Here is a 24,736-nt window from a genome sequence, read left to right as displayed (position 1 = left end):
CGGTAGCGATGTTTCCTACCATCAAAGTCCTTGGCGGCAGGCTGTTAGACCCTACCGTCATGGACTCTGGCGATAACAAAAGGGTCAGATCTCGAAAAAAATTCAAACTAGAGTCAAATCTCGAATAGGTTTTAGAAAAGGGTCAAAACACGAAAATTTGCCTTCAGATGAATCATGCAAGAAACGAACTATTACCTCCTTATCAAAATGTAAGACGCTAGCCTACAAGAATTTCTTATATTTTGGTACAGAGGTACTTCCTCCGTTTCTAAATGTAAGTATTTGTAAAGATTTCACTATGGAGCACATACGGATGTATATAGATGCATTTTAGAGTGTAGATTCAATCGTTTGCTCTGTACGTGATTCATCATAGTGAAATCTCTGCAAAGACTTATATTTAGGAAAGGAGGGAGTAGTACATTTCTACGAGGCGCCACCTGCAAATGAATGAATGCCCAAATTTCACATGGCAATCAGCTCAAATGAAGGCAAATCCAGAAAGGTAAAAAAAAAGGAAAGGAGGGAGTAGTACATTTCTACGAGGCGCCACCTGCAAATGAATGAATGCCCAAATTTCACATGGCAATCAGCTCAAATGAAGACAAATCCAGAAAGGTAAAAAAAAAAAAGGAAAAGAGGGAGTAGTACATTTCTACGAGGCGCCACCTGCAAATGAATGAATGCCCAAATTTCACATGGCAATCAGCTCAAATGAAGACAAATCCAGAAAGGTAAAAAAAACTGAAAGCGATATCTAACGTAAAACGGCCAAACACGCGAGAAGAAAGCTACTCCCTTCGTTCGGAATTACTTGTCGCAGAAATGGGAGTATAATTCTATCTAATTTAATAAAGTACCACAAGATGGTGTGCATTCAAACAGAAAATAAAATCCGGCTTTAACAATTAAAAATGCAATCCATAAGAAACTTATGCAGTCCAACATAAGGGCACATACCGAATAACCAAAACTCAAATGCTGGAAGAAGCTCACTCCGAGCAACCTATTTCCAGCACCCAGCAAAAAAGGGCGGCTGGAACAAAGTAGTTACAACGCCATTGTACACCAAAAACATCAGAGCATGGATCAAATAGGCTAGTGAGCACAACTGAGTACATGGGAAAGGCTCGGTATCATGGCCCGCACATGCTAGTGACTGATGGAAACCGTAAGCACACTTGAATCACAATAAACATGATGTATAAGCTGTACAACGCAAAACAGTGGCTGAACTCTTCACTATGGGGCATTTTCAGGTGGAATCGTCGTTTTGCTCACTACGCCCTTGCTGAAGTAGTCTGCTACCACAGAAAAGCCATCCTTCGAACCCCTTAACTGCCTGAAGAAGAGATCATGATCCCTGGCATTTAGTTCTAGCTTCTGCTTTGCCTCCATAACAGATCTGTATTCAGGTGCACATTCCGGGCACTCCTTCTCATTGTCCCCAAGGCAGCGAAGATGGAACGAGTGCATGCACATGAAATGGACAGCAGGAAGATCAAGGGTGAAGGTGCATGCTGTGCACTTGCTTAGTTGAAAAACCTTTGCGTTTGTCTTGAGGTCTTCTATCTCCCTTTTCATCAATTCTGTCTCTTCCTGTATAAACAAAAAATCTCGTTTCATTATGCGTTCCCTGTTTTGATCACTGAAGAGTGTTAATGTACTCCAGCTAAAGTTTCGAATATTTGCTCAGATCTTGCTACGTCAGAGAAATCTTTTATAACAATCGCTCCCTTTAGCAAGAATCTGAAAATTGCCGTCATCACTAAATATGACTGGGTCACCAATTTTATTGGAATGATCAAACTTAATGTATCAAAAGCATGTGATTCTGTTAGACATGTCTGCAGTATGAAAGACTGAACTTTTGATAACTGCCAGCTTCAAGCACTTTATTGCTAGCGTGGAAGCAAAGTTTCTTACATGTTACCCTCCCAAGTCCCAAAGAAAAACATCACTATAATTATTAACCACTCCAATTATGTAGTGTGCATGATAATTATGTTTATGCCAATAAACATATTAACTCTAAAGTGAGTTCGAGCTTCACTTGTGGCATGGTATGCAGAAGTCAATTGTCGAACATCAGCATACTAGGACAAAATGGCATGCTACACATCCTCCTCTTCGCAAAGAAAACTTGATACCGATTTAGATGTAAAAAAAACCTTGATTTCTACTGAACCATGGGTTTTAGGTACATAGGTTCATCGAACGAAAGCCAGCTTCTAAGAGCTGCTGCTGCGCACTATACAACCTCAAATAACAAATTTCAGTCAAAGCTTCAGAGTTGTTGGCACAAACAGCTGAACAAAAAATTCCCTAATATCTAGCTTGAGCCTATAACAGCACATTTAGTTATCCTTTACATAGTAATATACCGACACCAAACTATGATACACTAAGTGATTGCCTAAAGATTGTAAAAGATGTTGAGAATAGCAATAGAGAAAAGAAATGCTGCAGAGTATCACATTCAAACTACTACTAACCTGGTACTTGTCAACAGATTTTCTGTCATCTTCGATTAGCTTTGATTCTTGCTCAAGTTTGCGAGCAATGTAATCCTTGACAACTGAGAGAGTCAGGCATGGGTTTTTTGATAGTGTCTGTAGGACAACAATTGGAGGCAAAACATCCGCCTTCTCAACGTAGGTCAAGACCTCTTTAACTTCCTTAGAGCAATCTTCCCCAAGCTCACCAAAATAATTCAACAGGTCACCCCAGAGAGATGGATCCCCTCCTTGAGTTGAGTCCCCTAGCTTCTTACAGCATGCAATTAAACCTTCATGGTCATGAGCTTGCTTGTAGCAACTGATAACCTCTTTGTAGAGTTTTAATTTCTCATACAGAAATAACAAGCCATCTTTAAATGCATTTGCATTACAAATGATAAGAGCAAGATCAACAGAATACAAAGGTTCTTCCATCTCAGGTGTCCAGGCAGACTTCAGCAAAGCAAGTCCTTTCCTTTGTCTGTCAACAATATCCTTTGCTGTTTTATTTTCTTCTTTTCCAAGTTTCGCTTTCTCCCTTGTGCCTGATTTATAGCCGTTTGTAATTCCCTTCCCTTTTCTTTCTTTACTATTGTGATCATCAAAGCCATTTTCTTGTGACATAGATGGGAAGCTTAAATCTTTTGATATATACAGCTCCAGAAGGGTGTTATGGATTTCTGTCTGAGCAGGTGAGTCCTTGACTGCTTTGATATAGTTTTCTAGAAATTCCATGAGATATTGTGGGCTGTGCACAAATATATTTACAAAGTCCATTGGTGAAGGTATCATAAGCAAGCGCATGCTATTTGAACCTCTCCTTGCCGTAGGATCTCCCCCATCAGTACAAAGCCTCAACAGTATTTTAACAGTTTCAGCAGGTCTATGGTCCACAAGAATTTTTCCATATTCTTTTACAGTAAGACCAGCTTGGTTTGCCTCAAGGCCAGATATATACTGCAGCGCCTCATCATATCTAGCAAGATCCTCAAGTAAAATCTTCAAATACAGCTCATGTCTCCCAGCCTTTTTGGCCACAAACATAGCATGTTCATGATATCCAGCTGCACGACATACTCTTATGGCAGTTTCCACATCAAACTTAATTTCACCTACCCCATCTTCATCTTTGATGAAATGGTTCAGCTTCTCAACATCTTTCAATTTGGTATAGCAGTTCAACAGAAGGGTTGTGTGGTCTTTGGATGCTAATCCTCTATCATGTAACTTTTCTAGATAATTTGTCAGGTTGTGGATACGCTTTGCATCAAGAAACTTCTGTATAACATATGACGGTTCAAGATGACCAATGGTGTGGATATATTGAGACATGGCCTCATCATATTCTTGTTTTCCATACAGATGGTCACCATACTTACGTAGAACCTCGGCAGTTGAAGCAGGATCAGCCTGCTGACTTTGTACAAGATTGATTGCGACTGTATAAAGATTTTTCTTAAATAACATGTCGAGCTTACTTTCCATGTCTTTCTCCCCAATGCAGAGTATCCTTTTATCACTCATTATGAGAATAATATAGCCCCACTCAGTGACCAAATGTGAAACATCCCCCACAGGCATGCTATGCGCAATTAACCGATTCTTAAGATCGTAAACATTAAGAGTATTCTTTCGGCTTCTCTGATCTTCAATTATGCAAAGTAAATAACCCCGAAACCAACCCACAAACTTCTTCTCACCATCAAAAGCCCAACAAGGGCCTCTACCATCAACTTCGTAGAAATACACTGCTTCTGGTCTACCAACAATCAGATCCTGCACAGATACAAATAAAAACAAATAAGGTTTGCAGTAGAGCAAGATAAAATTGGACTGTTTATAAAAGCGCTAGGCGTTAATCGTGCATTTTGCCACTGCCTTGTGCTTTTCTGACCAAAGCGTGCACTTATGCGCAGATTAAGCGCAATTAAACGCTGGGCATTTTGCTATGACCTAAAGCCTATGCGTGCCTTTTTTAACTAAAAATCTTAACAGCAAAACACAGGTAGGAATGTAATAAATTGAGTAATTGACTGAGTAGCTCCAGGTCAAAAATACTAGCTAACTCTTTCCAAATTTTGCAGCACGAATTGTTTATGTGGACTTAGTTAGTTTCAGTGATCACGTGGAGATCTGGTAGACTGGTACAGCTTTTTTTAGTAGCGGCTGTGCAGAACAACTATACTGACCAAGGGCCTATGAGACTAACAGGTGGCCTAACCAAACTTGCCATGTTATTCCTTGTACCCTGCTGTCTTGGGGCAACTACCAAATAGGTCCCAAGACATAATTACCAGCACATTTGAAGAAATAAATGCACAAACAGATGAACAAGCACAATGATTTGAAGTTTGTATAGTTATGATTTGAAGAATAACAAATGAACAAGCACAAAAACAGAACATATCACACTAACCATGCGGTCACTCATTGCTACGGCATTGGTCTCACAACCAATTTGGTCAAGTGTTTGCCTCCTTGGTGGTTGATGATGCAAGCTGAACAAGGTTATGGAACTAGGAGTAATGGCAAAGAGCTGATGTGCCTGCCCTTCAACTCGGAACCCAAGACCAGTAATAGGTGAACTTGTGCCGTCTGAAACAGGTTCAACTTGCAATGTGAAGCGTGTGATACGCTCACGTGCAATATCACCTTTGATGCAATAAATGCAACCATTGTCCAATCCGATAGCAATAAACAGGATGGGAGGAGCTTCTTCTAAAACCAAAAATGATGTAATCTGCAGAATTAAAAAGAGTATTACAAGTAGAATAGGATGTTATTGCGTGCAATCAACATCTGCCATGCTAAAGTTATATAATATGAAACTTTAAGTCATGACACATCTAGTGGTATTGATTTCAGATTGTGAATGTTGGCACTTTTTCTACAAAGTTGGTCAAACTTTACAAGGCTTGACTTCAGTCAAATCTTATATGCGAACTAAAAAGGACCGGAGGGAGTATATTCAAATTTTCTTAGCAGAAGAACACAGAAGGTAAGCTGCAAAGGGGAGGATTTACCTTGGCCTCAGGAAATTGATTCGTGAAGACCCGCAAAATTTGAACACAGAAAGGGGTTGTCGTACTTGAACCCTCTTCTTGTACTTTATCAAGGTCGAAAACTTTTAGACAGACTGCCGATGACTGTGAGGATGCTTGATCATCATCTCCAACCGTGACAAGAACATTTCTTTGCTAATCATACAAAGGCATTAAGTTGTAAATATCACTTTTAGCTGTTATTATCATGATAAAAACAACACAAACGAAAAAACATAAGAGGAAATGCATTACGAACAGCGAGAGAAACCGAGGTAGAGTACGTAAGAAATTAGTGACAAAAAGGTAAGCACCATATTGTCAGTAAGAAATAGTAGCAGATTAGCATATATATAATCAATGTTGTTGGATATATAGGTAACCCAATTTACTTGAAATTCATCCCTTCCAACAATAAACAAAAAGATGTGGTCCGAACTCTGAAGCCTTAAGCAAGTTTTGTTGCCGAATCTTATACTAGTAAGTTTCTGGAATTGTTCAGAGCTGTGCGACAGAGCAATGATTATCATCCCATCTTGGATTGACGAACTATGTTCACTACACATAATTAGAAGTTCATTCGGAATAATAAAACAATAGCATTGTTTATTCTGTCTCCTGATTGTACAGGACCAATATTGAATACTCGAATACATATGGCGAGCAAGTCCAGAGTTCCAGATGCGTTTCCATGGGTGTACGTACCTTGAGCTGCTGGAGGAAGAGGACGGATGAGGCGTAGGCCTGGAACCCGTAGGAGAGGCGGAAGCCGCGGTCGAGGAGCCCCACGGTGCCGTCGTCGCAGCCGATCGCGACGCGGCCGCGGCCGCCCGAGGAGCAGGTCACTCGGCCCGCGATCTCGGCTGGCACGGCCGGGGCGCCGCCTCCCCCGCCGCGCCCTGCCCCCTTCTCCTCGAAGAACTCGAACTTGCGCCACTGGTACATGCTGGGCGCAAGGGGAGGCAGATCGGGAGCGCGCTGCCGGTCAGCTCGGGTGGGAAGGGATCGACCTCCGCGCCGGCCCGTGGAAGGGAGGGGGAGGAGAAGCGGCCTGCGGTCGGGCCCGGGCACGACTGGACAGATCGGGTCGGCTTCCGTTGCGGCCTTGGGTCGGGTGCGGCCTCGCGCTCGCGGGGAGGTGCGCGGCGCGACGCGACCACAGCAGGTTAGGATCGGACTCGAACGCAACACGGGAGCATTGGGTCTATAGGACAGCAGTCCATGTCCTCAGCCGTCCGATCTTCTAACTTAAACAGTCCGGATTCCACTGTTTTATATATCTGAAAAAATCCTGCCACATACTCCACTCTAGCTTCGCCGTCTTGTGCTCTATTTTTTTTCGAAAAGATAAGGTGTATTATAAATATCCATCGGAGGTTAAAAAAACCTTCAATATAATAAAAATTACATCGAGGTTCATGGACCACCGAACGACCATTGTCGTCGTCAGAACGAGCAGCCGACGCGCCGTTGTCGCTACTCCCGTACCGGAGCCGGCCTGACTTGTCGGTAATAACAAGGAAGTATTCGTGCATGTGCCCCGAAGGACCAACGTCCCGCAGCCGCAGTCATTACCGTTGAATGTTTAAATCGATCTGGAGAATTTGACACCAAATATCGCATTGCGTACAAACAGCAAGAAACCTTAACCTCGTTGTCCCAAGGAGTTGGCAGGAATCTACGCCGAAGCTCCATCTAGTCCGTCCCAACGAACGAACTTGAGGAGGATAGAATCCGAAAGACTGACTCGAAGAAGAAGCATCGCCATCCGTCCAAACACCGCCCCTACGAGAACTAAAGCCCTACCTATCTACTAGCTAGAGACGAGGCACCCGAAATCTCCTCCTCGCCACCGGCCGCCAGAGCAGCAAGCGGAGGGGAGGCGAATCCACAGGTACGCTGGCGGAGATCGAGGGGAGGAAGGTTTTTCCTTATCGTCTTGTGCTTCACTTGCTGAAGAAAAAAACAAAGAAACAGGCAGTACACAACATACTTGCAGAGTGTTGGCGGATAATGGGACCCAGAGTTTCTAAACTTGGGCTCGGGTGAACAGAAAAGTCTGGAAAAAAATAAAAGTTTGAAATTTTTCTAACATAAATATTGACAAATGTTTCCAGTGCTCAAAAAATTCATCAAAGAATGACATTTCTGTAAGTCGTGGCAAAAAAAATTGATGCTCCAAGAATGTTATTCTAGAAAGCATTTTTTCGCGAATACGCAATGTTGAGTATCTTTGTATTGATAGGTAGAAGAGAAGGTTACAGGGTGCGGCCCCAGAGGACGTGCGCTATCAGGCGTCCCATGAGGTGCAAGTGAGCAGGGGGAGGTTGCTCAGCCTCGCTACAAGCTATTACAATGCGGGGATAATTGATTCTAAGCCTTTGGCACCTGCGCGAGCCCAAAGCCGAGCTTCATCGCGGATGATGTGCTGTAGATTATCGCATGAAGGTCGGGCATTGTCGAACACCGCGGCGGTGCTTCCAAAGGGACCGGGCCACAAGGGCAATGAGGGAGTTTGCACCCTTGCGGAGGCTGGCCGGGGCGGCGTTGGAGGTGGCAGGCCACCAGACATAGAAGCTCGCCGAGGCAGCGGGGGTGGAGGCCGGCAGCCTGCACCATGAGAGGATCTCATGCCATGTGATTCGAGAGAAGGCGCATTGGACCAAGATGTGGTCGATGGTCTCAGGCTCCTCGCAGCAGAACTTGCATAGTGGGTCATGCGGGAGTCCATGGCGAGCGCGTCGCTCGGCGGTCCAGCAACGGTCCATGGAGGCGAGCCAGAAAAAGAATTTGGCATTGGCGGGAGCCCAGCATCGCCAGATGAGGCGCCGGAACGGAGAGCCTGTCGATCCGGCAAACAAGGCTTTGTAGGCCGAACCGGCGCTGTAGGTGTCGTTGGACGTCCACCTCCAGGTGATCTTATCGGGGTCGGTGGTCAGTTGCACACGCTGGAGTCGTCGCCACAGATCAACATATTCGACAACAGCGGCAGGGCTTAGGGAGCCATGGATGTCGCGGATCGACATATTCTCGAAAGCATTTTCAAGTGTCTTTTTTGTTTTTGCCATAACTTCCACGAATGTCATTTCATCATGGAATTTTGCAAACACTAAAACAATTGTCAGAATTCATCACAAAAGATTCAATTTTTTTGATTTTGTTTTCAATTTTTATATTTTTGGCAATTTTACTGTCCATCATCAGCTCAAATGAGCTCCCAAGCAAAAGATGACTTTCGTAGATTATGTTCTATCTCTTTTCAGCATTGTTTATGAAAAACAAAAAAGATGGCACATAATTTAGCTTATTTTACTTTTAATTTTGTAATGCTTTGTGTTGGGATGGTTCTCCTCCCAGATGTATCTTTGATGATGTATTGAACGGGGTAAGATGCTCGATAAGCACACCATAAGAGCAGCTTCAACGCGCCGATGCATTTTGTTCGCGCGCGTCTGTTTGGGTTGGTCCGGACAGAAAAGTCGGCCCAACGCGACGAGCCAAACGGACGCGCGTCCGCTTTTCGTCCGCCTATCGACCCATTTCCGGCCTATTTTAAGCCGGATTTGCGTCGGCGCGGACACGAGACGGACGTGTGCGCACCCTCCTACTCCTCCCCCTGGCCCGCTGGTCCGTGGCAGCCTTCATCATTTTCCCAAAAAAAACCTCCCGCCGGCGCGCGCTCCCGTCGCTCGCCATGGACGCCGACCTCGATGCCTCCGGCGGCCTCGCCTCGTCCGGCATCACGTCTGCCCCCTCTGGCAAAGGCAAGCCTCGCGCCCCCCCCCCTCCCCCACAAAACCGCCGTCGCGCCCAAGCCGAAGAAGAAACTGACAACCGACGAGCGGGCAAGGGAGTCGGCGAAGAGAAAGGGCCGGAGGCACACGGCGGATGTGAGGGAGGAAGCCATCGTGGCGGCTACCATCGTCGCCGTCGTGCAGCAGGAGGCCACCAATGCCCGCGTCGCGGTGGCAACGAGGGAGGCACTAATTTACCTATGGTTAAACCCTGGCCAGCATGGCCTCGTCAACGTCGCCGTGGCTGCGGCCAGCACCGGCTCATTTGCGTTTCCTCGGATGGTGCTGCTCGACTTGCCCCGCACGTCGGCGACGTAGCTGATGCCCGGCTTCCACGTCTACCCGCAGGCCTCCCGATTCTCCGGGGAGTGCTTGCCTGAGGTGAGCGTGGTGGCGCCTTCCACGCCCGCGCCTGCGCCCATCAACCTCAACGCCACAGCGGTGGCCAGTGGCTCGTCATCTGGAGGGCGAGGAAACGCGCGCAGCACATGCCAGCCGACGTGCTGTCGGGCGCACGCAACCTGTTCGACGGAATGCCGGCCTCTGGCGACGACGACGACATGCAAAACATCATCTTTGAGGGTGGTGCGGCGGCCACTAGCGGTGCCACCAGGGCCGGCTATGATCCCAAAGAGACACAAAGCTAGGATGTCTGAGGGCCGTTCACGCTGTCTGTCGGTGTCAAAACCAGCGGATCTCGGGTAGGGGGTCCCGAACTGTGCGTTTAAGGTCGATGGTAACAGGAGACAAGGGACACAATGTTTACCCAGTCTGGCCCTCTCTATGGAGGTAATACCCTACTTCCTGCTTGATTGATCTTGATGAATATGAGTATTACAAGAGTTGATCTACCACAAGATCGTAATGGCTAAACCCTAAAAGTCTAGCATGTCTGACTATGATTATGAGGAGATATGTCTACGGACCTAGCCCTCCGGTTTATATAGACACCGGAGGGATCTAGGGTTACATAAGGTTGGTTACAGAGAAAGGAATATTTATATTTGGACACCAAGCTTGCCTTCCACGCCAAGGACAGTCCCATCCGGACACGGGTAAAGTCTTCGGTCTTCGTATCTTCACAGCCCATCAGTCTGGCCCATGTCTAATAGGTCGGACGCCCGAGGACCCCTTAGTCCAGGACTCCTCACCATCCACCTCTGATCAAGATCAGGTCGCCTTCATGCATGATCAGGTCGGCCTGGACCTGGACGGCTTCCCACTCGATCACGAGTTTTCGGAGGACTGCGAACAAGAGGAAGAGGATGAGTTGGACATCAAAGGGGAGCCTTTGTTCGTGGACGAGCTCGCCAACCAAGCCACTGGGGGGAAGCCGAAGCGCAAGAGCAGGTGGACCAAGGCGTACACGGCGGCCGAGGACAAACTTCTTTGTGAGTGTTGGAGGGACATTGGGCAAGACCCCAAGACCGACGCCGAACAAAAGGCATCAACCTTTTGGACTTGTGTCCATCATGAGTTCCATGGGCGCAAGAAGTTTCCACCGTACCAAATGCAAAGCACGCGCGGATGGGTGTCCATTTCGAAGCATTGGAAGGTGATCCAACAAGAGTGCAACAAGTTTTGTGCCACTCTTGAGAGCGTCAAGGCATGCCCCGTGAGTGGCATCGGCATGCAAGACATGGTATGCTAGCAAGCGGCCCTCTTTTGTGTCATTCCATTTATGCTTGCATGTCATTCCATTTCCATATCCATTTGCCAATATGGTTGCATGCAATTCATTTGTAGGCATTCCAAGCTTTGGAGGCATTCAAGGTCCAACACCATGGCAAGTGCTTCAACCTCTCCCATTGTTGGAGGGTCATTAAATACGAGGAGAAGTTCAAGGCGCAATATGCCGCCCTCAAGTCGCGTGGGGGGGGGAGAAGGCCGTGGAGGAGTGATAACCCACAAGTATAGGGGATCGCAACAGTTTTCGAGGGTAGAGTATTCAACCCAAATTTATTGATTCGACACAAGGGGAGTCAAAGAATATTCTCAAGTATTAGCAGCTGAGTTGTCAATTCAACCACACCTACATAACTTAATATCTGCAGCAAAGTGTTTACTAGCAAAGTAATATGATAGTAGCAGTAACGGTAGCAAAAGGTAATGATAGCAAAAGTAATATTTTTGGTGTTTTGTAGTGATGATAACAATAGCAACGGAAAAGTAAATAAGCGAAGAACAATATATGGAAAGCTCGTACGCAATGGATCGGTGATAGAGAATTATGACAGATGTGGTTCATCATGTAACAGTCATAACCTAGGGTGATACAGAACTAGCTCCAATTCATCAATGTAATGTGATAGAGAATTATGCCAGATGTGGTTCATCGTGTAACAGTCATAACCTAGGGTGACACAGAACTAGCTCCAATTCATCAATGTAATGTAGGCATGTATTCCGAATATAGTCATACATGCTTATGGAAAAGAACTTGCATGACATCTTTTGTCCTACCCTCCCATGGCAGCGGGGTCCTAGTGGAAACTAAGGGATATTAAGGCCTCCTTTTAATAGAGTACCGGACCAAAGCATTAACACATAGTGAATACATGAACTCCTCAAACTACGGTCATCACCAGGAGTGGTCCCGATTATTGTCACTTCGGGGTTGCCGGATCATAACACATAGTAGGTGACTATAGATTTGCAAGATAGGATCAAGAACTCTCATATATTGATGAAAACATAATAGGTTCATATCTGAAATCATGACACTCGGGCCCTAGTGACAAGCATTAAGCATAGCAAAGTCACAGCAACATCAATCTCAGAACATAGTGGATACTAGGGATCAAACCCTAACAAAACTAACTTGATTACATGATAAATCTCATCCAACCCATCACCGTCCAGCAAGCCTACGATGGAATTACTCACGCGCAGTGGTGGGCATCATGAAATTGGTGATGGAGGATGGTTGATGATGAGGATGGTGATAGATTCCCCTCTCCGGAGCCCCGAACGGACTCCAGATCAGCCCTCCCGAGAGAGTTTAGGGCTTGGCGGCGGCTCCGTATCGTAAAACGTGATGAATCCTTCTTCCTTATTTTTTTTCTTTCCGAACACGAATATATAGAGTTGGAGTTGAGGTCGGAGGAGCTCCAGGGGGCCCACGAGGTAGGGGGCGAACCCAGGGGGGCAGGCGCGCCCCCACCCTCGTGGCTAGGGTGTGGGCCCCTGGCCTTGATTCTTTGCCATTATTTTTATTATTTCCAAAAATAATCTCCGTGAAGTTTTAGGTCATTCCGAGAACTTTTGTTTCTGCACATAAATAACACCATGGCAATTCTGCTGAAAACAACGTCAGTCCGGGTTAGTTCCATTCAAATCATGCAAGTTAGAGTCCAAAACAAGGGCAAAAGTGTTTGGAAAAGTAGATACGATGGAGACGTATCAACTCCCCCAAGCTTAAACCTTTGCTTGTCCTCAAGCAATTCAGTTGACAAACTGAAAGTGATAAAGAAAAACTTTTACAAACTCTGTTTGCTCTTGTTGGTATAAAATATGTAAAGCCAGCATTCAACTTTTCGGCAGAGATTATGAACTAAGCATATTCATAGTAACTCTTAGGCCTCATGTTTACTCATATCAATGGCATAATCAACTAGCGAGCAATAATAATAAATCTCGGATGACAACACTTTCTCAAAACAATCATAATATGATATAACAAGATGGTATCTCGCTAGCCCTTTCTGAGACCGCAAAACATAAATGCAGAGCACCTTTAAAGATCAAGGACTGACTAGACATTGTAATTCATGGTAAAAGAGATCCAGTCAAGTCATACTCAATGTAAACTAACATTAATGAATGCAAATGACAGTGGTGCTCTCCAACTGATGCTTTTTAATAAGAGGATGATGACTCGGCATAAAAGTAAATAGATAGGCCCTTCGCAGAGGGAAGCAGGGATTTGTAGAGGTGCCAGAGCTCGGTTTTGAAATAGAGATGAATAATATTTTGAGCGGTATACTTTCATTGTCAACATAACAACCAAGAGATGGCGATATCTTCCATGCTACACACATTATAGGCGGTTCCCAAACAGAATGGTAAAGTTTATACTCCCCCTCCACCAACAAGCATCAATCCATGGCTTGCTCAAAACAACGAGTGCCTCCAACTAACAACAATCCCGGGGGAGTTTTGTTTGTAGTTATTTTGATTTCATTTGCATAAAGCATGGGACTGGGCATCCCGGTGACCAGCCATTTCCTCGTGAGTGAGGAGCGGAGTCCACTCCTCTTGAGAATAACCTGCCTAACATGGAAGATACGGACAACCCTAGTTGATACATGAGCTATTAGAGCATACAAAACAGAATGTTTATTTAAAGGTTTAGAGTTTGGCACATACAAATTTACTTGGAACGGCAGGTAGATACCGTATATAGGTAGGTATGGTGGACTCATATGGAATAACTTGGGGTTTATGGAATTGGATGCACAAGCAGTATTCCCGCTTAGTACATGTGAAGGCTAAAAAAAGACTGGGAAGCGACCAGCTAGAGAGCGACAACAGTCATGAACATGCATTAAAATTAATCAACACCGAATGCAAGCATGAGTAGGATATAATGCACCATGACCATAAATATCATAGAGGCTATGTTGATTTTGTTTCAACTACATGCGTGAACATGTGCCAAGTCAAGCCACTCGAATCGTTCAAAAGAGGATATCACCCTATCATACCACATCACGACCATTTTAATAGCATGTTGGCACGCAAGGTAAACCATTACAAGCTCCTAGCTAATTAAGCATGGCATAAGCAACTATAATCTCTAATTGTCATTGCAAACATGTTTATTCATAATAGGCTGAATCAAGAACGATGAACTAATCATAGTTACAAAAACAAGAGAGGTCGAGTTCATACCAGCTTCTCCCATCTCAATCAGTCCATCATATATCGTCATAATTGCCTTTCACTTGCACGACCGAATGATGTGAATAATAATAACAGTGCACGTGCATTAGACTAAGCTGAAATCTGCAAGCATTCAATAAACAGGAGAAGACAAGGCAATATGGACTCTTGGTTAAATCAACAATAATGCATATAGGAGTCACTTCAACAATTTAATTATGGTCTTCTCCTATCGACCCCCAAAGAAAAGAAAAGAAATAAAACTATTTACACGGGAAAGCTCCCAACAAGTAAAAGAAGAACAAGAAATCTTTTTGGGTTTTCTTTTTAATTACTACTACATGCATAGAAATTAAATCTAGCTAAAAGCTACAACTAATTTTTTTTGGTTTTTCTTAAGGTTTATCAAACACACAAGAAGAAGGCATAAAAAGGAAATAAACTAGCATGGATGATACAATGAAAAAGTATGAGCACCGACATCTAGCAATGAGTGTGTGAACATGAATGTAATGTCGGTGAGAAATACATACTCCCCCAAGCTTAGGCTTTTGGCCTAAGTTGGTCTAATGCCATGGATGGCTTGGCGGATATCCAAAGTTGTAGTTGGGGTCGTACTGAGATGTAGCAGTCATTGCATCGTGGACTGCAGCTTGGAGGCGAGCTATCTCAGCCCTCCTCTTATACTCTTCCGCCTCCTCTCTGGTTATAAGATGTCCCCCTTTTGCCTGAAAGTCAAAGAAAGTAGAAGCAGGGAGAGCGGCGTGATAGGTGCATCGTCTGTCAAAGATTAGTCGGTACTGGAGGAACTAATCGTTCCTCTCAACAAAATGATGATGAACCATAGCCTCATAATCCAAATAAGCAGGAGGCAACTCAATATCATCCTCACATGTGGTTATACCAAGAAAATTAGCTATACGGGTTGCATAAATTCCACCAAAGAAATCTCCATTAAATCTATTATGATGCAACCTACATGCAATAATGGCTCCCAAATTATAAGACTTATCCCCTAACACAACACTCCTAAGAATACTGAGGTCAGGGACACACATATGACATGCTTCATCTTTACCATTTATGCACCTACCTATGAAGAGAGCAAAATAATATATGGCAGGAAAATGAATGCTCCCTATGGTAGCTTGTGCTATATCTCTAGATTCCCCCACAATTATACTAGCAAGAAAATCTCTAAATTCAGATTTGCGAGGTTCACTAGCACTACCCCATTGTGGAAGTTTGCATGCAGTGGTAAAATCCTCTAAGTCCATAGTATAAGAATTTTCATAAAGATCAAACATGACAGTTTGAGAATTGCGTGAAGATGAAAATTCAAACCTCCTCACAAAGGAACTAGCGAGATAGTGGTACTGACGGCACTTTTTCTGCCTCGAAGCTCACAAGATCAGCGTTACGCAAATATGCGTTAAATTCTTCCTTAATTCCTGCTCGATTCATGAAGTCCTCTGAAGGCCATTCACAAGGCCGCACTGGAGCGTCCCTTGGTGGCTCATCATCAGCATCGCGCATTGCAAGCCTGGTTCCTTGCTTCCTTGAAGAACCACCTTGGTACATTTTCCTAAACATATTTCTTCTTCTGATTTTTTTTTGAAATTTTTAGTAACTTCAAATAAAAGTAAACCAAACTCAACAAAATTGATAGCAACTACTCCTATAAGTGCCTAGATCCTATATCATGCATTAGAACTACTTGGAACCATATAAATTTGACATGCAAGCTCAAGAACATGGTCACCTAGGCAGCACAAATTTGCAATGAATAAAGCACTAGAACAAAAACTAATTGGACCAATGGAGGAGTCACATACCAAGGAACAATCCCCCAAAGCAGTTTTGTGAGAGGTGCTTTGAGCAAGGAGATCGAAAATCACAGCAAAATGAGCTAGAACTCGTGCTTGAGCTGGATGGTAATTTTTTTGGGAGGAAGAAGAAGTGTATGGGTGCAGGAATAAGTTGAGGGGAGCCACCATGGGCCCACGAGGCAGGGGGTGGGCGCGCCATGGACCCTCGTGGCCAGGTGCTTGCTCCCCCTACTGTGTTCTCAATGCCAGATATTCTCAAATATTCCAAAAAAATCATATTTAAATTTCACGGCATTTGGAGAACTTTTATTTTCGGGGTATTTTTATATTGCATGGATAATTCAAAAAACAGACAAAAATTACTACTTTTGCTTTATTTAATATAAATAACAGAAAGTAAAAAGAGGGTACAAAGAGTTGTGTTTTATAAATTCATCCATCTCATGCTCATCAAAAGGAATCCACTAACAAGGTTGATCAGGTCTTGTTAACAAACTCATTACGAATAACATGGAACCAGAGAATTTTCGAATAACACTAGGTTAGCTCAACGGGGATATGCACATCCCCAACAACAAGAATATCATATTTCTTCTTGACAGTAGGTAGAGGAAATTCAAAACCTCCAAAAATAATCGATGGAATTTTTCTAATAGAATTGATACTGTGGACTTGAGGTTGTTTCCTCGGAAAGTGTACCATATGTTCATTACCATTAACATGAAAAGTGGCATGGCCTTTGGTGCAATCAATAACAGCCCCTGCAGTATTCAAAAAGGGTCTTTCAAGAATAATAGACATACTATCGTCCTCGGTAATATCAAGAATAACAAAGTCTGTTAAAATAGTAACATTTGCAACTACAACATGCACATCCTCACAAATACCGACAGGTATAGCAGTTGATTTATCAGCCATTTGCAAAGATATTTCAGTAGGTGTCAACTTATTCAAATCAAGTCTACGATATAAAGAGAGAGGCATAACACTAACACCGGCTCCAAGATCACATAAAGCAGTTTTAACATAGTTTCTTTTAATGGAGCATGGTATAGTTGGTACTCCGAGATCTCCTAGTTTCTTAGGTATTCCACCTTTAAAAGTATAATTAGCAAGCATGGTGGAAATTTCAGCTTCTGGTATCTTTCTTTTACTAGTAACAGTATCTTTCATGTACTTAGCATAAGGATTCATTTTAAGCATATCAGTCAAATGCATACGCAAAAAGATAGGTCTAATCATTTCAGCAAAGCGCTCAAAATCCTCATCATCCTTTTTCTTGGATGGCTTAGGAGGAAAAGGCATGGGTTTCTGAACCCATGGTTCTCTTTCTTTACCGTGCTTCCTAGCAACAAAGTCTCTTTTATCATAACATTGATTCTTTGATTGTGGGTTATCAAGATCAACAACAGGTTCAATTTCTACATCATTATCATTGCTAGGTTGAGCATCAATATGAACATTATCATTAACATTATCACTAGTTTCATGCTCATTACCAGATTGTGTTTCAGCATCAGAAATAGAGATATCATTGGGATTCTCAGGTGTGTCAATAACAGGTTCACTAGAAGCATGCAAAGTCCTCCCATTTTTATTTTTCTTCCTTTTGTAAGGACTAGGTGCATCTATATTATTTCTCTGAGAATCTTGCTCAATTATCTTAGGATGGCCTTCAGGATACAAAGGTTCCTGAGTCATTTTACCACCTCTAGTCATAAATCTAACACCATTATCATTTTTCTTACTATTTAATTCATTGAGCAAAACATTCTGAGCTTTAAGTACTTGTTCAACTTGAGTGGTAACCATAGAAGTATGTTTACTAATGAGTTTAAGTTCACCTTTAACTCTAGACATATAATCACCCAAGTGTTCAATCATATAAGCATTTTATTTCAATTGTCTACCAAAGTAAGCATTGAAGTCTTCTTTCTTAACCATAAAGTTATCAAACTCATCCAAACATTGGCTAGAAAACTTAGTAGGAGGGATTCAACTTTATCATATCTATAGAGAGAATTTACCTTTACTACCTGTTCGGGTTATCAAGACCATGTATTTTTTCAATAGGTGAGGGATTAAGATCATATGTTTCTTCAACAGGCGTTAAATTAAGACAATGTATTTCTTCAATAGGAGGTAAATTCTTAACATCTTCAGCTTTAATACCCTTTTCTTTCATGGATTTCTTTGCCTCTTGCATATCTTCAGGACTGAGAAATAGAACACCCCTTTTCTTCGGAGTTGGTTTAGGAATAGGCTCAGGTCAGGAGTTGGCTTAGGAAGTGTCCAATTATTTTCATTTGTCAACATATTATTCAATAAAATTTCAGCTTCATCCGGTGTTCTTTCCCTGAAAACAGAACCAGCACAACTATCCAGGTAATCTCTGGAAGCATCAGTTAGTCCATTATAAAAGATATCAAGTATTTCATTTTTCTTAAGAGGATGATCAGGCAAAGCATTAAGTAATTGGAGAAGCCTCCCCCAAGCTTGTGGGAGACTCTCTTCTTCAATTTGCACAAAATTATATATATCCCTTAAGGCAGCTTGTTTCTTATGAGCAGGGAAATATTTAGCAGAGAAGTAATAAATCATATCCTGGGGACTACGCACACAACCAGGATCAAGAGAATTAAACCATATCTTAGCATCACCCTTTAATGAGAATGGAAATATTTTAAGGATATAAAAGTAGCGAGTTCTCTCATCATTAGTGAACAGGGTGGCTATATCATTTACTTTAGTAAGATGTGCCACAACAGTTTCAGATTCATAACCATAAAAAGGACCAGATTCAACCAAAGTAATTATATCAGGATCAATAGAGAATTCATAATCCTTATCAGTAACAAAGATAGGTGAAGTAGCATAAGCAGGATCGTATTTCATTCTAGCATTCAGAGTTTTTTGTTTAAGCTTAGCTAATAATTTCTTAAGATCACTTCTATCATTGCAAGCAAGAAAATCTCTTTTAGTTTCTTCATCCATAACATAGCCCTCATGCACAATAGGTAATTCATATTTATTAGGAGAGCCTTCATGATCACTTTCATCAATATTATCAGTTTCAATAATTTCATTCTCTCTAGCCCTAGCAAGTTATTCATCAAGAAATTCACCAAGTGGCACAGTAGTATCAAGCATAGAAGTAGTTTCATCATAAGTATCATGCATAGCAGAAGTGGCATCATCAATAATATGCGACATATCAGAATTAATAACAGAAGCAGGTCTAGGTGTCGCAAGCTTACTCAAAACAGAAGGTGAATCAAGTGTAGAGCTAGATAGTAGTTCCTTACCTCCCCTCGTAGTTGAGGGATAAATCTTGGTTTTTGGATCTCTCAAGTTCTTCATAATGATAAGAAGATATAAATCCCAAGTGACTCAAAGAATAGAGCTATGCTCCCCGGCAATGGTGCCAGAAAATAGTCTTGATAACCCACAAGTATATGGGATCGCAACAGCTTTCGAGGGTAGAGTATTCAACCCAAATTTATTGATTCGACACAAGGGGAGCCAAAGAATATTCTCAAGTATTAGCAGCTGAGTTGTCAATTCAACAACACCTGGATAACTTAATATCTGCAGCAAAGTGTTTGTAGCAAAGTAATATGATAGTAGTGGTAACGGTAGCAAAAGGTAATGATAGCAAAGTAATATTTTTGGTGTTTTGTAGTGATGATAACAATAGCAACGGAAAAGTAAATAAGCGAAGAACAATATATGGAAAGCTCATAGGCAATGGATCGGTGATAGAGAATTATGCCGGATGTGGTTCATCATGTAACAGTCATAACCTAGGGTGACACAAAACTAGCTCCAATTCATCAATGTAATGTAAGCATGTATTCCGAATATAGTCATACATGCTTATGGAAAAGAACTTGCATGCCATCTTTTGTCCTACCCTCCCATGGCAGCGGGGTCCTAGTGGAAACTAAGGGATATTAAGGCCTCCTTTTAATAGAGTACCGGACCAAAGCATTAACACATAATAAATACATGAACTCCTCAAACTACGATCATCACCGGGAGTGGTCCCGATTATTGTCACTTCGGGGTTGCCGGATCATAACACATAGTAGGTGACTATAGACTTGCAAGATAGGATCAATAACTCTCATATATTGATGAAAACATAACAGGTTCAGATCTGAAATCATGGCACTCGGGCCCTAGTGACAAGCATTAAGCATAGCAAAGTCATAGCAACATCAATCTCAGAACATAGTGGATACTAGGGATCAAACCCTAACAAAACTAACTCGATTACATGATAAATCTCGTCCAACTCATCACCGTCCAGCAAGCCTACGATGGAATTACTCACGCACGGTGGTGAGCATCATGAAATTGGTGATGGAGGATGGTTGATGACGACGATGGCGACGGATTCTGTCGTGGTTCTAACTCTGACAGTGATGTAGGGGGGTATGTATGGAGAGGCTAGATCTTACCTATGGAGGAGTTGTAAGCACACGAGGATTACGAGTTCAGGCCCTTCTCTGAGGAAGTAACAGCCCTACGTCTTGGTGCCCGGAGGCGGTCGACTGAATTATGTGTGTATGAATAACAGGGGTGCGAACCCCCGATACTGAGGAGGGGGGTGGCTTATATAGAGTTCGCCAGGCCCCTCCAGCCCTCAGTAATGCATGGTTTAAAGTATATTAAGACCGGGGGTTACTGGTAACGCCCCTAATAAAGTGCTATGATGACCATAAAAGCTACTTAATGACCGACCGTTTGCGTGCAGGGTGACTTTAGATCTCCTGGCAGTCGAGTGGTTGGATCTTGGTCGAGTGATTGCTTCGTGGTTGAGTGTCTTGGATCCGTCGAGTGGGATACCTCCAAGTCGATTGAAAGGTGACTTCTTCTAGGGATGTCCTTGGGTAGGGTACTTAGGACAGGTCCATGCCCCTACCCTAGGTACATAGCTTCATCATTAGCCCCCGAATGGATCGAGGTTCGAGTGGGGAAGGAGTTGGGGATCTTTCCGACTGGTTCTTCATGTTATATGAACGTCTTGTTTTGGATCAATTGTCACGGATGACGTCGTCAACTTCTTTCAGTCGCCTTGATCCATTCTTGGCCTCTTGTCGAGTGAATTTCTTTACTTGTGAAGTTCCGAGTGACGGTGTGAAAGGGATCTTCTGTTTGACGAGTTGTTCTGCGGCCCGCGGATTTTGCGGGATTTGAATTTCGGGAAGCGCGCGGGACGGGGGCGGCCGCAGTAATCGGATGGGATAGGACGGAAGCTCCTCGATCCCCGCGCCACCTTTTTCGCCACGTACCGCGCGCGCGCCTGTTGCGGGATTTGACGGGATTGCCTGGGCCTACCAGTCAGCCACTCGGAAGCGACCTCTTATAAGCTGCCGGCTCGGGACCCCCGAACAGTGCGCCTTCACTTTTCCCCCTTCCTTCACAAGATCCTCCGCCACCTCCGCTCTCACCTTGGTGCCGTAGGTCTGTTCGAGCTTCGCCGGCGACGATGGTGAAGGAGAAGACGTCGGCTCTGGAGCGCGCGAAGAAGGCGGCGGTGCAGGGGAAGGGGAAGAAGTCCGCTCGGGGCGGATCTTCCTCGAGGACTGCTCTGCCCAAGGATTGGATCCAGGGCGACTGGATGCCGTCGGTGATTCGGCAGGATGATCTCGATGATCTGGTCGAGGGGGGATTCATTCCCCACGAATCTGCGCGTCTCCCGGGGAAAGAAGTCGAACCCCAGCCTCTTGATGGTGAGTGCGTCCTCCTCACCACCCATATCGATCGTGGATTCTCTCTGCCTCCTCATCCTTTTTTCCGGAGCTTCTTGAACTTCTTCGGAGCGCAGCTCCATCACTTTACTCCCAATTCTATTGTGTATCTTGCTGCTTTCGTTTCCTTGTGTGAAAACTTCTTGGGTTGCCGCCCCCATTGGGGACTCTTCAAGCACATCTTCACTTGCCGCTCTCAGTCGGTCAAGAAGGCCAAGTCGAGTGACGAACGGACGCAGGTGATCCAGCTGTGCGGGGGCCTGGCGATCCAGATGAGGGGAAAAAGTTCCTTTCCGTCTATCACTTTTCCCGAGTCAGTCCGTGGGTGGCAGTCGACTTGGTTTTACTGTAAAGACCAGGTGACCCCAGGACAGTCGACTGGGCTTCCCCCTTTTTCTCTGAATCGAGCACAAAAACCTGCCTCTCTGAAAGTGACGCCGGAGGAAAAGGCGCAAGTCAAGGTGCTGGTCGGTCGAGTGGTTCAGCTTGTCCGCGAGGGTGTGACTGGCATGGACTTGTTGGAAGTCTTCCTTCGGAGGCGCATCCAACCGCTTCAGGCTCGTGACCACCCGATGTGGCTGTACTCGGGTCTCGAAGACACCACTCGGATTCACCCAGAGGAGGTCACTGACGAGATGTTGGAAGGGTGGCTGTCGAGTATCACAGGGAACAAGGACAACCCCCGAGGAGCCAGGAGGATTCCTCCACTCGACCAAACATACGAAGTGGACAAGGTCTGACCTTGCGTTTCCGACTGTGATCTTGCTTTCTTTATTTGTTCTCTTTGGATCAGTCGATTGACTTTTGTCTTGTTTGTTGTCCTCTAGGCCACTACTGAGATGTACTCGACACCCAATGGAGCACAGGAGCAGGCCGAGGAAGGAGAGGCGAGCGGAGGCGAAAGTGGAGACGAGAGAGAAGAGTGGGAATCTGACGGCGAAGGAGAGGGGGATGACGACGACGACTCCAGTGAAGAGGAGGAGGAAGAAGTCGAACCTCCCCGCTCGGAACGGCGATCCAAGCTTACACACGACCCTGCGCGGGAACGTGGTAAGGCGACTGTCCCTGTTGGGCAGTCGTCGAAGCGCCCTCGGACCTCATCTCCAGCGCCGACAGAAAAAGCTCCCAAGCACCCACGCGCGACGCCGTCCAAGCCGCCCAAGGCTCTGCCCAAGATGAAGATGACTGTCCCCACCATTTCTGGGTAATAGTAGAATTTGTTTTCCTTTGTTGAACGTGACGGACTCTTGGTCGACTCATTGAATAAGCTGACTGACTTTCGAAATTTGCAGTGCTGCCACCTCGGAGATCTCCGCCAAGGACGATGATCAAGAGATGGAAGACGCTGTTACCTCCAACCCCGGTACGATTACTGATGCTCTGCTTTTAGTCGACTGACGATTTCTTATAATTCCGGTCGATTGGATTTTTCTTGTAGCTCCTCCTCATGTCATTGACCTCCCTGATGATGACGACGAAGTGCCGCTGAGGGCGCGAAGGAACAGGAGGGCGCCGGCTGGCAAGACCCCACAAACTACTCCGGCGCCTGAGGCCGTAGTCCGGGAGGGTGGTGATACCACTCGGGCTTCTGTGACCTTCGCTGAACCTCTGACGAGTGTCCGGCCTTCGACGTCGACTGCAAATCCGCCTTCGCTTTTTGCCACACACCACGTCCCTGAGGACCAAGTGGGTGCCGCTAAAGAGGCTATACGCCAGGCGGGGATCATGATGGAGCAAGTGAAGGTGGTTCGGGAAGCCAGCCAAGCAGCTTATGACGCGAGTTCAGCTCTTCAGAGCAACGTCCAGGTCAGTCGATTCACCGCTTGTTCTGTTAGGATATGCTATCTGAAGAATCTCTTTTCCGAAGATCTTTATATCTGTACACCCACTGGGTGTGTCTATTAATCTTTTTGACGAGTGGGGGCACGCTAAGTGCACCCACTGGGTGTAGTCCCCGAGACTACGGTGGACTGCTGGCAGTCGACTGTAGTCTTTATATTGTGTTGCTTTAGTTGAACTTCTTCACTCGGTCTGGTCAGGCCATGTCGAATGGAACTGTACACGGTCGACTGCGGGCAGTCGATTTTTTTTGGTCGAACCAGTGGGGGCACGCTGAGTGCACCCACTGGGTGTAGTCCCCGAGACTACTGTCGAATGTTTTTGATTCGGCTGTAGTCTTAGAAACGCCATCATTGTCTCTTGGTTACTCGGAAGCAACTTATCTTGGATGTCTGTCGACTGATTTTTTGCAGAAATCCTGCGAACTTGTGGCTCGCTACACTGAGTTGGAGAACAAACAGATCCAGCTGAACCTTGACTTGAAGCTTGCTCAGGAGAACTTGCAGAAGGCGAGGGACGAAGCAAAAGGTATGGCTGGTGAGCTTTTGTCGACTGTCCTTTCTTTCTGGCCGTCCTCGATGTTGATCTCACTTGCTGTTTCGCAGACAAAATGGAGGAGGCTCTGAAGAAGAAGGATCAAGACCTTGCCGAAGCGCAGAAGGAGGCCCTGAACAAAACGAAGCTTGCTGAAGAAAAACTGGCTTCAGTCGGTACTCTTGAAAAGGAAAACTCCAGGCTGAAAACTGCTCTCGACGCGGCTAATCGAGAGGTCAGCCGTCTGAAGAATGGCAATATAGCTCTGAATGACAAGGCAAGTGAACTGGCGGGGAAGAGGAACGATCTGGAGGCTTATCTCGGTGGACTCGCCAAGAAGCTGTTCGTCATGCTCGAGGGTAATTACTCCGGCCCGACTGACTTGCAGTTACCAAACCTGCGTAGAGCCACTGACTTATCCTTGAATTGTGTTTACAGAATTCTGCCAGAACTTCGAAGAGGAGACCAGTCGAGTGGAGACAGACTTGGACCCCATCAATTCTCCAGTGAAGGACGAGGCTGCTATGAACGTGCTCCGACTGGAATCTCGTGTTGCCGGCG

The 24,736-nt window shown here is 44.8% G+C and overlaps 1 protein-coding gene across 1 annotated transcript; it reads right to left on the bottom strand.

The window, feature by feature from the left end:
• Positions 1 to 884: 884 nt before the first annotated feature.
• LOC123189041 (vacuolar protein-sorting-associated protein 11 homolog) lies at positions 885 to 6,609 on the bottom strand. Its single transcript, XM_044601359.1, has 5 exons — positions 6,245 to 6,609; positions 5,522 to 5,695; positions 4,915 to 5,238; positions 2,496 to 4,274; positions 885 to 1,599 (listed from the first exon to the last, which is right to left on the bottom strand). Exons 1-5 carry the CDS (start codon positions 6,482 to 6,484, stop codon positions 1,243 to 1,245), a joined length of 2,874 nt encoding a protein of 957 aa, XP_044457294.1. The 5' UTR covers positions 6,485 to 6,609; the 3' UTR covers positions 885 to 1,242.
• Between the last annotated feature and the right edge of the window lie 18,127 nt (positions 6,610 to 24,736).

This window comes from Triticum aestivum, chromosome 2A (assembly GCF_018294505.1).
Source record: "Triticum aestivum cultivar Chinese Spring chromosome 2A, IWGSC CS RefSeq v2.1, whole genome shotgun sequence".
Lineage (NCBI taxonomy): Eukaryota > Viridiplantae > Streptophyta > Magnoliopsida > Poales > Poaceae > Triticum > Triticum aestivum.
This window is presented reverse-complemented; position numbering and strand designations above follow the sequence as displayed.

Bases quoted from the DNA above. Each gene is read 5' to 3' on its own strand.
- LOC123189041 (XM_044601359.1), bottom strand. From the start codon at position 6,484: ATGTACCAGTGGCGCAAGTTCGAGTTCTTCGAGGAGAAGGGGGCAGGG. The intron at 5,696-6,244 runs GTACGTACACCC...TTGTATGATTAG, and splicing joins TCTTCCTCCAGCAGCTCAAG to CAAAGAAATGTTCTTGTCAC. The intron at 5,239-5,521 runs GTAAATCCTCCC...TTAATTCTGCAG, and splicing joins ATCAATTTCCTGAGGCCAAG to ATTACATCATTTTTGGTTTT.